The 16,040-nt window shown below is 47.1% G+C and overlaps 1 protein-coding gene across 3 annotated transcripts in view; it reads right to left on the bottom strand.

Annotated features, from left to right (window-relative positions):
• The window catches only part of LOC129707928 (interleukin-15 receptor subunit alpha-like), a 67,191-nt gene that overhangs the window by 4,465 nt on the left and 46,686 nt on the right, over positions 1 to 16,040 (bottom strand). For 2 of the 3 annotated variants that reach the window (XM_055653397.1, XM_055653398.1), the window contains 6 exons: positions 11,429 to 11,572; positions 8,395 to 8,541; positions 7,926 to 8,069; positions 7,235 to 7,339; positions 2,594 to 2,641; positions 402 to 480 (listed from right to left, as the gene is read on the bottom strand). In XM_055653397.1, the coding sequence (XP_055509372.1) occupies positions 402 to 480; positions 2,594 to 2,641; positions 7,235 to 7,339; positions 7,926 to 8,069; positions 8,395 to 8,541; positions 11,429 to 11,572 (667 nt within the window). The remainder of the gene's footprint in view (positions 1 to 401; positions 481 to 2,593; positions 2,642 to 7,234; positions 7,340 to 7,925; positions 8,070 to 8,394; positions 8,542 to 11,428; positions 11,573 to 16,040) is intronic. The other variant, XM_055653399.1, reaches the window with a different exon arrangement.

Here is a 16,040-nt window from a genome sequence, read left to right as displayed (position 1 = left end):
TAGGAGTAACTCAGCAGGTCAGGCAGCATCTCTGAAGAAAATGCATAGGTGATGTTTCAGGTCGGGACCCTTCTTCTCCAGAGATGCTGTCTGACTCGCAGAGTTACTCCAGCACTCTGTGCCTGCCCTTGGTATAAACCAGCATCTGTAATTTCTACATCAAGATCGGGACTGTTTATTTATCATTTGGCCAGGCACAATGAAATTCTTACTCACTGCAGTTTTACAAGCACTTTAGATGCAAGCAATACATAAATAAACAATACATTTTCATTTATTCCAAGTAAACTTGAACATGATAGTGCAGAACTGAAAGTCTGTGGATTTTATAATCTACGTACAATTCTATACGTAAAACGGTATACCTGTACTGTAATATCGTATTGTGGTATAATACTCACGTTCTGTTTTTGCAAACTAATGGCCAAATGAAGATTAAAATGACCAGCAATATGACAAAGCAGCTGCTTGTGCTGGCCCCTGTGGATGAAGGGAAAATAAATAGGTGATTAAAACATTCAGGACTCGCAGGGCACAGTAGACATGTGATTTATTTACCACTTCCAGATAACAGTGGTTCCAGAATGTAGTTCATTGCCTCCTTCGCAAAGGCAACTAAAACTGGCAACGATATCCTCATCTAAGAAGTTGCATGGGACCCTGATCCAGCATCCTTCAGGAATTACAATATATATCTAAATATTTCTTAAGCGCGAGTTAGATTTAGCTCTTAGGGCTAATGAAATCAAGGAGATATATGGGGAGAAAGCAGGAACGGGGCACTGGTTTAGGATGATCAGCCATGATCATATTGAATGGCGGTGCTGGCTTGATGGGCTGAATGGCCTACTACTGCACCTGTTTCTATGTTTCTACTGTATGTTTCTACGAGGAATTATTACTGATTGGGGATAATTAGCCATGATCACATTGAATGGCGGAGTTGGCTCAAAGGGCCAAATGACCTACTCCTGCACCTATTGTCTATTATTGTTTAATGTCTATTGTCAAACACAGGAACTACACTGCTTTAGACTTTAGACTGCAGAGATACAACATGGAAACAGGCTTCGATCCTCTGAGTCCACGCTGACCAGCGATCACCCCATACACTAGTACTACTCCACATACTCGGGACAAATTACCAAAGCCAATTGACCTACAAACCTGTACGTCTTTGGAGTGTGGGAGGAAACCGGAGCACCCGGGGAAAACTCACACGGAAACAGGGAGAATGTACAAACTCTGTAAAGACGGCACCCGTAGTCAGGATCGAACCCAGGTCTCTGGCGCTGGGAGGCAGCAACTCTACCACTGCGCCACCGTGCCGCCCCTTATTAAAAACAGAGGGACTACCCTGGTTAGGTTCACCAAGGTGTAAAATTAAATCTATAAGGTACTTCTTAATGCTTAGGAAACTCTGATGCAATATTAAGACTATCCGTATACCATGGTTGACCGATGGTTTATGTAATATAGATCAGTTTAATGGATTTGTAAACAGCTATTGATCTCAGACTTGAAGGAAATATTGACGCAATGAAAGTAGCCACCAATCCTCCTTTGAGATTTGGTTCCATTTGTTTTATGGAGCTGAATGTCATGAGAGGAATGCCAAGGGTGGTTACTATCCTGTTTAAGACCGAAAAGAGAAAAAAACGTTTTAACTGCATGCCCCGAGTTGGTGATTACTTATTAAAAAATCATTCACATGTTGTGGGAACCATTGATATGATCATCATTTACTGCCCCAAGCAGCACGCAACCAAAGCTTATCACTGTATCTCGGTACACGTGACAATAAACTCAACTCAACTCATTTCAGACGGCAGTTATGAGAGACAATGTTGTGGGTCTCAAATCATATATGAGTCATTTTCATAAGTTCTTTATGAACATGATTTATATACAGATTAACCATTTTCCTTCACCAAGCCAAACTAATTCTAACTTTGTCCACCATTTTTCCATCAAAACCCCCTCCTCCCATATATCAACCGATTACATGCCTAGCGTTATCTTGTCTCTCCTCTCTACCAGCCTTCTCTCCCCCCATTGCCCTCCCCTCCCCCCCCCCATCCCCTCTCCCCTCACCCCCAACCCCTCCCCTCCCCCGCATGCAGTCTGAAGGAGCTTCCTGACCAGAAACGTCACCTATCCTTATTCCGCAGAGAAGCTGCCTGACCCGCTGAGTTACTCCGGCACTCTGTGAAACGTCACCTATCCATGTTACCCTGAGATGCTGCCTTACCCGCTGAGTTACTCCAGCACTTTGTCACAGTTTTTAACCAATAATGATTTGTAATTCCAGATATTGGATTCTATTAACTGAATTAAATTTAAGTCTGAAGAAGGGTTTCGGCCCGAAACGTTGCCTATTTCCTTCGCTCCATAGATGCTGCCTCTCCAGCTGAGTTTCTCCAGCATATTTGTCTACCTTAAATTTCCCCAGTGTGCTGGACTGGGATTTGAACATGTGTACTTTAGATTACTACTCCTCGCCTTTAGACCAGTAACATAACTCCTGTGTCGCCCCTCAATGCAGCTATTTCAATTTCTAAATAGTTATAAACCCCTATTCCTGGCTCCTTACCGATGACTAATCCAAGGCTCTTTCCAGCGGGCACTGTTCGGCTGATATCTGTGGGAGATAAAAATGAAGTTTGATATTTATTATGATCGCAAGTGTCTATAGGAACATCAACATGACATTAAGGACAAATGGGGGTTTTTCACCTTGTGCTCCCAGCAATGGCTGAACACATTGCACACAAATCTTGCCCAGTGCTCACTAAATCATACGGGCTAGGAAGAATTGAAGGAAATCTCTTATTTATGAAGTTAGGGAGGTTTATGGCAGGCCATCACATCAGTGTTGGGCAATGGAAAACTATTTGGTCTTATGCTACATCTCGAAACTTATAGGCTAGTCTGAAGAAGGGTTCTGACCCAAAAAGTCACCTGTCCATTTCCTCCACAGATGTTGCCTGACCGGATGAGTTACCCCACCACCATGTGTCTATTCCTTTCGGCTATCTCACTTCAAGACTTCATTCACAAGGTCATAAATGATAGGAGTAGAATTAGGCCATTCGGCCCATCATGTCTACTCCGCCATTCAATCATGGCTGATCAATCTTTCCCTCCTAACCCCATTCTCCTGCCTTCTCCCCATAACCCCTGACACCCGTACTAATCAAGAATCTATGTATGTCTGCTTTAAAAATATCCACTGACTTGGCCTCATCAGCCTTCCGTGGCAAAGAATTCCTTAGCGTCACCAATCTCTGACTAAAGAAAGTTCTCATCTCCTTCCTAAAAGAACGTCCTTTAATTCTACTACTTTGGGTTGTGATCTGACCCTACCTTCCTTTTTCGAAGTGAGTCCACACAGCCCAGTGTACAATGGATGAAGGCTGTCTATCCAGTTCCTGCTCTATTGACCATTCTCTTGATCCGACAACATTGTTCATTGTATCCTAGATGACAATAATAGACCAACACCAAATCTCAGTCTGAAGAAGGGCCCAACATCTTACAGAAGCCTTTTAACCTACAAACCTGCACCAGTTTGGAATGTGGGAGGAAACCGGAGCACCCGGAGCAAACCCTCACGGTCACAGGAAGAAAGTACCAACTCCTTACAGGCAGCACCCGTAGTCAGGATCGAACCTGGGTTTCCGGCGCTTTAAGGCAGCAACTCTACCGCTGCGCCACTGTGCCGCCCACTGTCTTCATACCAAACACATTAAAGTGAGCAGTACTCTGCCCTCTTGCCCACCCACCATTTTCACTGCACCCACCGAGCTAGATAGGGCTCTTAAAGATAGCGGAGTCGGGGGATATGGGGAGAAGGCAGGAACGGGATCCTGATTGTGGATGATCAGCCATGATCACATTGAATGGCGGTGCTAGCTCGAAGGGCCAAATGGCCTACTCCTGCACCTATTGTCTATTGAAGTCTGGTATCTTGTTTGGTTTAGTTTAGTTTAGAGATACAGTGCGGAAACAGGTCGTTCTGCCCACCGAGTCCGTGCCGACCAGCGATCCTCGAACATTAACACTATCCAACACAAGAGGCACAATTTTACAATTATACCAAATCAATGAACTTACGAACCAAGTACGTCTTTGGAGTGTGGGAGGAAGTGTGCGCCGAGAGATCCCGTGGAAAACCCACGCAGGTCACGGGGAGAATGTACAGACACCATACAGACAGCACCCGTAGTCAGGACTGAACCCGGGTCTCTGGCAGTGTAAGGCAGCAACTCTACCGCTGTGCCACCGTGCCGCCCTCATTGTTTTTTGCTTTAATTTTGTATTAGACATTTTCAAAAACTTAAGTTGTTTATAAGATTATTTTTCTGCTCCTGCATTCTTTATTTTTGGAAGGGGAACACCATAGAAACATAGAGCATAGGTGCAGGAATTGGCCATTCGGCCCTTCGAGCCTGCACCGCCATTCAATATGATCATGGCTGATCATCCAACTCAGTATCCTGTACCTGCCTTCTCTCCATACCCCCTGATCCCTTTAGCCACAAGGGCCACATCTAACTCCCTCTTAAATATAGCCAATGAACTGGCCTTAACTACCTTCTGCGGCAGAGAATTCCAGAGATTCACCACTCTATGTGTGAAAAATGTTTTTCTCATCTCGGTCCTAAAAGACTTCCCCCTTGTCCTTAAACTATGACCCCTTGTTCTGGACTTTCCCAACATTGGGAGCAATCTTCCTGCATCTAGCCTGTCCAACCCCTTAAGAATTTTGTAAGTTGCTATAAGATCCCCCCTCAATCTTCAGACTTGAACACAGAACACCTTACTAAATGTAACAGTGTGGTCACATCACTGTCGACGGTACGGTTACAAGACCGAGATAAGACGACGTGCCTGAGTCTCAGATGTGGTGAATTATATTTTCAGGTCATTTTTTATCCCTCAGTCGGCTGTTTCCAAAACAAATGATCTGAGCATTTTCACGCTGCGGTTGGTGTGATCTCACAGTGAACAGATTTGCAGCTGCCTCTTTATTATAGCAGTGAACACACCATCAAAATACTTTGAGGAGATACTGAAGAAGGGTCTCGACCCGAAACGTCAAGTCTGAAGAAGCGTCTTGACCCGAAACGTCACCCATTCCTCATCTCCAGAGATGTTGCCTGTCCCGCTGAGTTACTCCATCATTCTGTGTCTATCTTCATCAGAATACTTTAATGGGTGTTCATTTCCCTCGGCCATTTTAAAGGAATCATGAGGGGCGATGTGCAAGACAAGTCTATCTTGCTTTCTCGCACATCGCTGGCCTTCTACACCTTAATTATTCTGAAACATCATCCAAGGGCAACAACCACATGCAAAACCCTCTTTGCAGACCCACAAAAGGACACAAAGTGGTGGAGTAGCAAAGGCCCTGTCCCACTTACGCAGGGTGTCGCCTGTATGGTCGTGAGTAGTCGCCCAAAGAGTCGTACTTTTTTCTGGTCGCCGCTGAATTTTCAACATGTTGAAAATTTTCGGCCACCGGCTGCGACTGTGACGGGTGCCGGCAAGTCGCCGAAAAAAACCGCGTAAGTGGGACAGGCCGTTAACGCAACGGGTCAGGCAGCATCTCTGGAGAACAAATAGTGATGTTTTGGGTTGGGACTGTGAAGAAGCATCACCTATCCTTGTTCTCCAGGGACACTGCCAGACCGGCTGTGTTACTTCACCGGCTTGTGTCCCTTTGTGTAAACAGGTCCTTGTTTCTAAACCACTGCCTTGGCTGATCCAGTACATGTGCAGGAAGACACTACAGATGCTGGTTAATAGCGAAGATAGACACAAAATGCTGGAGGAACTCAGTGGGTCAGGCAGCATCTCTGGAGAACAGGAATAGGTGACATTATGGGTGGGAACCCATCTTCAGACCGAGGTTGAAGAAGGATTCCGATCCGAAACGTCACCTCTTTCTGTTCTCCAGAGATGTTTCCCGATCCGCTAAGTCACTCCACCATTCCGTGTCTATCTTCTGATCCACTACAGGTTCAAAGCAGACACAGGGAATGAAGCTCAACTGGTCTAAACGAATTCTGACGTTCCAACAACATCTCAGCAAAGTGACTGACAATCTTGCTCTCCATTCAGGATGCACGCTGCACTTAACTGCAACTATCTCAATACATCTTCTTGGGAAAGAAGCCAAGACTATAACAACCATTCAAAACAAAGTATCTCATGGCAGGTCCAACACAATACATACATTCAGACATCCCAGGAAGAAATGACCATTGTTTAGTTTGGTTCAGAGATACAGCATGGAAACAGGCCCTTCACTCCAACGGGTCCACACGACCAATGATCACCCGTTCACTATCCTACAATTTACAGAAGCCAATTAAGCTGCAAACCTGCACGTCTTTGGAGTGTGGGAGGAAACCGAAGGAAAGCCAAGCAGTCACGGGGAGAACGTGCAAACTCCGTGCAGACAGCACCCATAGTCAGGATCGAACCCGGGTCTCCGCCGCTATACCGCTGTGCCGCCGTGCCTTCCAAACAAATTTGAACAGAACAAGGAAGATGAGCCCATCCCATCGACAGGTCGGAGGTTAAAGAATCTCCAACTTATTCCAGTGGGAAAGTGTCAACTTCCACACAAATCTCATTCAGGATATTATTTCAAGGGATAACTCATTGAACTCCCCCAGGAGTTTGAAAGGGAAATTGTTTGGCTGTGGAAATTAAGCTTTCAGTTTTATGTTACTGAGTCAAATATCTTCTAATGCTAGGTGTGGGACATGTAAAACCCAACGCGGTAGCTCTCAGGGAATGTCTAAAGGTGGAAAGAGGCGGAGGGAGGTATCGGAGCTTGAGGTCACGACAGATATAAGTAAGGATACGAAGTGTCCAAAATTGGGGATGATCAAGAGAGCAAACTTAGTAACAATCAGGTATTTTGTGAGTAGGGAGTTTACTGGAGACAGCAGAGGGCCTGTCCACTTGCCGATTTTTTTCGCCGACTGCCGGCATCATATTAGTGTCACCGAAAGATTTTGAACATTTCAAAAATCCAGCGGCGACAAAAAAAAAAGTCCCGACACTTGAAAAAACACCGCACGTCGCTATGTCATCACGCCACAAATTTTTCGGTGACCTGGTACGTCAGTCAATGATGCCGGAAAAAAGTGGCAAGTGGGACAGGCCCTGGAGGGAAGAAGTGACACCATGGATGGTAACCTGACTGGATGCAACTGACCTGTGACAGCAGCAGTAGAAGCAATTTCAGAAGTTGTTTCTGAAGTTGTGGAAGAATGTACTGATGTTTCTGCCAGTGCTGTCCTGGTTGTTACTGCTTCCATTCCTAAGTTGGTTTTAATATAAGAGGAAGAATATTTACAATTAGCTACCTTTTGCAGTGTTAGAAAAATATCTACAATGTTCATACTGTTAGTTTTGTTTAGTCGAGAGACACAGGCCCTTCGAGTCATCGCGTCCGCTCCGACCAGTGGTCACCCGTAGACTAGTTCTATGCCTTACACATTCGGAGCAATTTACAGAAGCCAATTAACCTACGAACTTGCATGTCTTTGGAGTGTGGGAGGAAACCGGGACGCCCGGAGAAAACCCACCAAGGTCACAGGGAGAAGGTGCAAACTCCACTTGGACAGAACCTGGATTTGTTGTCTGGGTCGAACCCGGGTCTCTGGCGCTGTGATGCAGAAACTCCACCGCTGTGGCACTAATACTGTACATCAGGAAGTGGGAGGATATCTTAGTACAGTGCTCCGATGTTCTTGATATTACATTCCAGGAAAGGTCGGGGTTGCCCAAATAAAACACGGGTGATAATCTCTCAGAATGATTAGATCACCGTTGGGTTTGTAATGGGATGCCCTAGCCTACCTCAAGAAGCATGCAAAGTCTGACCCATTGAGTGGACTACTGACCTGTGGTGCTGAACATGACTGTTGTTTCAGCTGCCGTGCTCTGTTTGCTGCCTGACGGTACTGGTGTTGAGGACCCAGTTGCAACAGTCGAGACATTTGACGTCGACCTTACTGCTGTCCGTGTCGTGTTTAAGGGCCCCCCTCCTACATTTTAATTGCAATATACAAACGGGCGATATTTAAGAGAAATTGATATTCGAAAACAGTTTGAAAAATTCTGTCATAGGGTTATGCCCCCGTCGTCCCACTTAGGAAACCTGAACGGAAACCTCCGGAGACTTTGCGCCCCACCCAAGGTTTTCTTGCGGTTCCCGGAGGTTGCAGGTGGTTGCCGGAGGTTGCAGGTAATGGAAGCAGGCAGGGAGACTGACAAAAACCTCCGGGAACCGCACGGAAACCTTGGGTGGGTTTCCAACATTCAACTTTAGTTCCATTTTCCAGGCTGTGCCTGAGTCAATTAGCAACGAACCTGAGGTGTTTGTGACTAATGGCGGGATGGTGGAGGTTTGCCTTGTGACGGAAGGGGGTCGTGTAGCAGTGGTCAGGGCTGTGGACTTTACTGCTCCTGCTGCTGTTAGTGTCGTCGCCACCGATGACAAAGTGCTTCCTAAGGTCTCTGGCGTGTAACAAAAACAGAACACACTTTTAAAGTGAGCTCACACCTCCCGTTACCAACCCCCAGTATGACCCAACTCTGCCTTGACCACATGGGGTTCCCTGGGATTTCCATTCCCTCATCCTTGGCAATGTTTTACTGAATGTAAGAGGACATTGCAGATGGTGTGATGGGTGGGGAGAGTACAGAGTTACAACATAGAAGACGTCTGGCACTGGTTTACAATGAGTTGCAACAGAGCCTTGGGCTCCGAGACTTATCTCCCTACAAGGAGGAGGTCAGGAAGTGGCCAGAAGCTGTCTAATGAATCATGGCAAACACACAGCACGCCCCCTGGAGCAGTTACCGAGAAACCCCATGGGCAGACAATAATCCCTGTCCCTCAAGAGCCGAGGGGGGTGACCTACGGAGTGACCTAGCCCCTAGGGATCGCCACACCACTCAGATCTTTCCCACCTTACCTTAAACCTATGCCCTCTGGTTCTCCATTCCCCTACTCTGGGCACAAGATTCTGTGCATCCACCCGATCTATTCCTCTCATGATTTTATGCACCTCTATAAGATCACCCCTCATCTGCCTGCGCTCCAAGGAATAGAGTCCCTGCCTGCTCAACCTCTCCCTGTAGCTCAGACCCTCGAGTCTTGGTAACATCCTTGTAAATCTTCCCCGCACTGAAACTTCTGCAACTTCTAAAGCCTGGAGCATTAAACTGCCAGAACTGCGCTCCTTCTGTGTTCTGTGTTGTGTTAATATTAGATTCGCTGTGCTGTGGAATTCTCTGCCTCAGTGGAGGCCGGTTCACTGGATACTTTCAAGAGAGAGCTAGATAGGGCTCTTAAAGATAGTGGAGTCGGGGGATATGGGGAGAAGGCAGGAACGGGGCACTGATTGGGGATGATCAGCCATGATCACATTGAATGGCCGTGTTGGCTCGAAGGGCCGAATGGCCTACTCCTGCGACTGTTGCCTATTGTCTAGTGTCTATTCAACCACAATACCATGATTGGAGTAATATCATACTTCCAGGTGCTGCACCGCTCTTTGGTTTACTTGCATGCTTCGTCGCATTAAACTAAATGCATTTGAGCTTGCTAGTTCCCCCATGTTCCCTCGTCTGCCTCTGTTTGTTTTGCTCACTGGACCTGCCCGATTAATCCTACTGTGCATTTACCCTGGCACTCATCGCAATTTGGTGCATTTTTTGACATCTTAAAGCAAAACCGGTGGGCAGCTTGCAAACTCGATATTGGCAAACACAACTTTATTTCAACTCACTGATATCATACTTGGCAATTGTCCCTTTCTTCATTGTAAAATATTTTCTTGGATGAACGTGGCTCATCCACCTAGCAAGCAGGAAATTCCTCTGACTTGCTGGTTAATGCATCAGAAGCCGTATTCACATGCATTCCCTAAAGGGCCTGGCAGCAGCTGTGTTGAAACTTCCCAACGCAAATCTGCAATCTTAAGTTAAATCACCTTGAGATCTCTTTTAGCAATGAAACCCGACAACAAAACAGAGAGAGTACAGAGGAGATTTACTAGAATGTTGCCTGGGTTTCAGCAACTAAGTTACGGAGAAAGGTTGAATAAGTTAGGTCTTTATTCTCTGGAGCGCAGAAGGTTAAGGGGGGACTTGATAGAGGTCTTTAAAATGATGAGAGGGATAGACAGAATTGACGTGGACAAGCTTTTCCCATTGAGAGTGGGGAAGATTCATGCAAGAGGACATGACTTCAGAATTAAGGGACAGAAGTTTAGGGGTAACACGAGGGGAAACTTCTTTACTCAGAGAGTGGTAGCTGCGTGGAATGAGCTTCCAGTGGAAGTGGTGGCGGCAGGTTCGATTTTATCATTTAAAAATTAATTGGATAGGTATATGGATGGGAAAGGAATGGAGGGTTATGGTCTGAGTGCAGGTAGATGGGACTAGGGGAAAATAATTGTTCGGCACGGACTTGTAGGGCCGAGATGGCCTGTTTCCGTGCTGTAATTGTTATATGGTTAACTTGAAGTGTTCCCATTAATTTCCTGGCATGTTAATTGGAACAATTTATGCCCAATTGCTTGTGTATCCTCACATGTTTATTTAATAGAATCACAGTCATGTTGTACTGAAACAGGCCCTTTTCTCCTCCATGCCAACCAAGATAGCCCAAGATGTGGGCTAGTCCCACCTGCCCACGTTTGACCCATATCCCTCTAAACCTTTCCTATTCTCCGGAATCAAGGGATATCAGATATATACGGGGTACTGATTTTGTTTGAATATTGAATGGCAGTACTGGCTCGAAGCGCATACTCCTGCACCGATTTCCCATGTTTCTATGTTTATCCAAGTGTCTATTGAATGCCATGATGGCATCTGCATCAACCATGCCCTCTGGCAGCTCATTACATATACCCTCCACCCTCAGTGAAAAAGCTGCCCCTCAGGTTTCTAATAAATCTTGCCCCTGAACATATGCCCTCTTGTTTTCGATGTACCTTACCCTGGGTAAGCTTAGCTAGTCCTCTCATATTCTATACACTTCTTATAGAGGTGAATAACATCATTCGGGGACAGATGGGATGAATATTAGGCACGGTCTCATCTTCTCCGTCTTCCTCCAAAGCTACACTTGCCGTGAGCCAACTCCGGTCTCCACTAAAATGAACCCTTGGAAACCCGTCAAGGCAGAGTTCACATTTTATAGCCTTTGAATCAAATGTAATCGGTAACTACATTTTGTGTCTAACATTGTTAGAAGAATGCTACAAAAATAGCATTTAAGTTAATTGATATTGAACATGTTAAGGACACCGCTCGCTTTCAAATATCATTTAACATTATCCAAATACTATGACATTTTCCTGAAAAGTAACTGCAGCAAACAGCAACACACCTGACGTGACTGTCGTCGTTGTATAATGCTCTGCTGTAGTTCCCGATGTTTCTGGTTCTACAGATGTAGGTTCTACAGATGTAGGTTCTACAGATGTTGGTTCTACAGATGTAGGTTCTACAGATGTTGCTAAAGACGTCATTGCTGTAAACAGACGACCTCGTGAATTTTCATTCACATAAAACTTGATGCAGGGTTTAAAAGCAACTTAATCCAGCGCGGTTAACAATGCAATTTGTCTTAATGTTATAACAAGGAACTGCAGATGCTGGATTACACCGAGGATGGTCACAAAATGCTGGATTAACTCGGCGGGTCAGCCAGCATCTCCGGAGAAAAGGATCGGGTGACCTTTCAGACTGAAGAAGGGTTTTGAGCTGAAGCGTCACCTATCCATTTTCTCCAGAGATGCTGCCTGACCCGCTGAGTTGCCCCAGCGTTTGTCTCCACTCTTATTAATGTTTTAGCTCCAAGTAAGTATTTAATTACAAAGCAATAACTGTCCCTTAAACAGTTTCACCCACAATTCTAGGGTTACACGTCTTTCACTAATCTAATGGGTGTCAGCAGCAACACTGGTGCTAGCCTGGTGCTATCTGTACTTACAGAGTTATGGTGGTTGAGATTCAGGGCAGGTGTCGTCATTCAGAGTGACTGCCGAATTGAGGCCATTGTAAAAGGACAGACTGTTTGAAACACTTTATCTTAATGTTTTGGAATTGCAAGGTGTCCTGTGGTTTTCACAGTTAACCAAGTCACCTCTACAGCCAATTCTCAACTGGGGATTCCATCTCTGTCAAGAGAGACCTGTCATTTTCAGAGTTTCAATTCATATGTACATACAGCGTGAAAACAGGCCCTTCGGCACCACTTGCCCACATGGGCCATCATATCCCAGCTACACTAGTCCCACCTGCTTGCGTTTGGTCCATACCCCTCCAAACTATCCATGCCCTATCCATGTACCTGTTTCACTGACTTCTTAAATGTTGGAATAGCTCCTGCCACAACTAACTCCTCTGGCAGCTTGGTCCATACACCCACCACCCTTTGTGTGAAAAGGTTACCCCTCAGATTCCTATTAAATCTTTCCCCCTTCACCTTAAACCTATGTCCTCTGGTCCTCAATTCCCCTACTCTGGGCAAGAGATTGTGTGCAGCTACCCGATCTATTCCCCTCATGATTTTGTACACCAATATAAGATCACCGCTCATCCTCCTGCGCTCCAAGGAATAAAGTCCCAGCCTGCCTAACCTCTTTGTGTAGCTAAGTACCTTGAATCCTGGAAACATCCTGGTTAATCTCTGCACCCTTCCCAGCTTGACAGCATCTTTCCAAAAACATGGTGACTAAATGTTGCACACTTTAATTGTGGGTGGCTTCATTGTATTCTTGGATAATCTATTCTATGATAGGATAGCATGGAAACAGAAGCTTTTCACTGTAACTTGGCATGCATGACAATAATAAACTCATCTAAAATAAACTGGACAAAGCTAAAATAAACTGGACTGTAGAGTTTCTTAAAGCCCCGAGACCAATCACCCCGAAGCCTTAAGGTACACAAAAATGCTGGAGAAACTCAGCGGGTACAGCAGGAAATAGGCGACGTTTCGGGCCGAAACCCTTCTTCAGACTGATGGGGGGTGGGGGGGTGGGGGGGAGAAGGAAGGAAAAAGGGAGGAGGAGGAGCCCGAGGGCGGGGGGATGGGAGGAGACAGCTTGAGGGTTAAGGAAGGGGAGGAGACAGCAAGGGCTAGCAAAATTGTGAGAATTCAATGTTCATGCCAACAGGACGCAAGCAACCCAGGCGGAATATGAGGTGCTGTTCCTCCAATTTCTGGTGTTGCTCACTCTGGCAATGGAGGAGACCCAGGACAGAGAGGTCGGATTGGGAATGGGAGGGGGAGTTGAAGTGCTGAGCCACCGGGAGTTCAGGTAGGTTATTGCGGACTGAGCGGAGGTGTTCGGCGAAACGATCGCCCAATCTCCGCTTAGTCTCCCCGATGTAAATCAGCTGACATCTAGAGCAGCGGATGCAGTAGATGAGGTTGGAGGAGATACAGGTGAACCTTTGTCGCACCTGGAACGACTGCTTGGGTCCTTGAATGGAGTCAAGGGGGGAGGTGAAGGGACAGGTGAAGTTGCATTTCTTGCGTTTGCAACGGAAAGTGCCCGGGGAGGGGGTGGTACGGGAGGGAAGGGAAGAATTGACAAGGGAGTTGCGGAGGGAGCGGTCTTTGCGGAAGGCAGACATGGGGGGAGATGGGAAGATGAGGCGAGTGGTGGGGTCACATTGGAGGTGGCGGAAATGGCGGAGGCTTATTTGTTGTATTTGCCGGCTGGTGGGGTGAAAGGTGAGGACTAGGGGGACTCTGCCCTTGTTGCGAGTGTAGGGATGGGGAGAGAGAGCAGTGTTGCGGGGTATGGATGAGACCCTGGTGCGAGCCTCATCTATGGTGGCGGAGGGGAATCCCCGTTCCCTGAAGAACGAGGACATTTCCGATGCCCTGGTGTGGAATGTCTCATCCTGGGAACAGATGCGGCGTAGGCAGAGGAATTGGGAGTAGGGGATGGAGTCTTTACAGGGGGCAGGGTGGGAAGACGTGTAATCCAGATAGCCATGTGAGTCAGTTGGTTTGTAGTGTATGTCGGTCAGAAGTCTGTCCCCTGCAATGGAGATGGTGAGGTCAAGGAATGGTAGGGAAGTGTCGGAAATGGTCCAGGTGTATTGGAGTGCCGGATGGAAGTTGGTGGTGAAGTGGATGAAGTCAGTCAGTTGTGTGTAGGTGCAGGAGGTGGCCCCAAAGCAGTCGTCAATGTAACGGAGGTAGAGGTCGGGGATGGGGCCCTGGTACGTATTGAACAAGGATTGTTCAACGTACCCGACAAAGAGGCAGGCGTAGCTGGGGCCCATGCGTGTGCCCATAGCTACGCCTTGTGTTTGGAGGAAATGGGAGGAGTCAAACGTAAAGTTGTTGAGGGTGAGGACCAGCTCCGCTAGGCGGAGGAGAGTGTCAGTGGCTGGGTATAGGTTGCTCCTCTGGTCGAGGAAGAACCGGAGGGCTTTGAGGCCATCCTGGTGGGGGATGGAGGTGTAGAGTGACTGGACGTCCATGGTGAAGATGAGGGGGTGAGGGCCTAGAGAGTGGAATGCGCGGAGGCGGCGGAGAGTGTCTGAGGTGCCTGGAATATAGGTGGGAAGGGATTTGACCAAGGGGGATAGTATGGAGTCAAGGTATGTGGAGATGAGTTTGGTGGGGCACGAACAGGCAGAGACAATGGGTCTGCCGGGAGAGCCGGGTTTGTGGATTTTGGGGAGAAGGTAAAAACGGGCCGTGCGGGGCTGGGGAACGATGAGGTTAGAACAGTGGTTCCCAACCTTTTTTTGGCCATGCCCCACCTAATCACCTCTAAAATCCTGATATACCCCCCCCCCCCCCATGTGGTGATATATAATTCTTATCATTTAAAAAGTGAACTCCGTTTCAGCTGAAGAAGCTTAAAACGCCAATACCTTGGTTTAAACAAGCTTCAAAAGAACATGGCATCCATGAAAAAGAAAAATGAAATAAACAAAACACAGTTAAAGTTCTGAGCAAGAAATTACTAAAAAATTGTAAAAAGAAAAGAAATACAATTGCCCCCCTTAAAAATCAAATTGCCCCCCTGTGGGGCGTACGCCCCATGTTGGGAACCACTGGGTTAGAAGCTTGGTCGGGCAGTGTGTTCAGGGGGGGAGAGATTGGAGTGAGACAGGGGAGTGGAGAAGTTGAGGCGGTTGACGTCGCGGCGGCAGTTCTGGATAAAGAGTTCCAGAGCTGGGACGTTGCGAGAGGGGTTCCACGAGGAGGGGGTGCGTTGGAGACGGGAAAAAGGGTCATCATTGGGGGGCGAGGACTCCTTCCCATGGAAGTGCGCTGTGAGGCGGAGGCGACGGCAGAAGCGCTCCAAGTCATGGTGGGCGCGGAACTCATTGAGATGGGGACGGAGGGGGACTAAGGTAAGACCTCTGCTGAGGACAGACCGTTCGGTGTGGGAGAGGGGGAGGTCGATGGTGAACCCCCCCCCCCCGAAGCCTTGGTCGTTGTAGCCGAACACTTCAATCTGAAGCCAATCTCAGAGGCGTACGACCAAAAAGAACAACCAGCATGTCTCTTGTCCCACCAGGGAACAGACCACCCTCGACCACTGCTCCACGTCAATGAAATATGCCTAGGAAGAAACTCCGGATGCTGGTTTAAGCCGTAGACACAAAAAGCCGGAGTAACTCAGTGGGACAGGCAGCATCTCCGGAGAGAAGGAATGGGTGACGTTTCGGGTCAAGACCCTTCTGATCAAAAATGTCCCTCGGCTACAGTTGGGGAAATCCGATCTCCCAGCTGGTTTTCTTCTCCCTGCTGGCACCCTGAAACTAAAGTAAAAACTGAAGTTTCATTCTCCGACACAGAAGAGCAAAAACACCTGTCTCTGTGTCGGCTGAAATTCAGGTTGTGCAATATTTTCTTTTGCAAAGCAGTATTCAGCACTTGGGTAAAATCAATCTCAAACAGCCGAGTTGTGCATGCGAGCAAAACTGTCTCTAGGCAGAAGGTGGGGCTAAATTCTAAG

The sequence above is a fragment of the Leucoraja erinacea genome, chromosome 22 (genome assembly GCF_028641065.1).
Source record: "Leucoraja erinacea ecotype New England chromosome 22, Leri_hhj_1, whole genome shotgun sequence".
Lineage (NCBI taxonomy): Eukaryota > Metazoa > Chordata > Chondrichthyes > Rajiformes > Rajidae > Leucoraja > Leucoraja erinaceus.
Note: the sequence above shows the minus strand (reverse complement) of the source record. Positions and strands in the feature narration are given on the sequence as shown.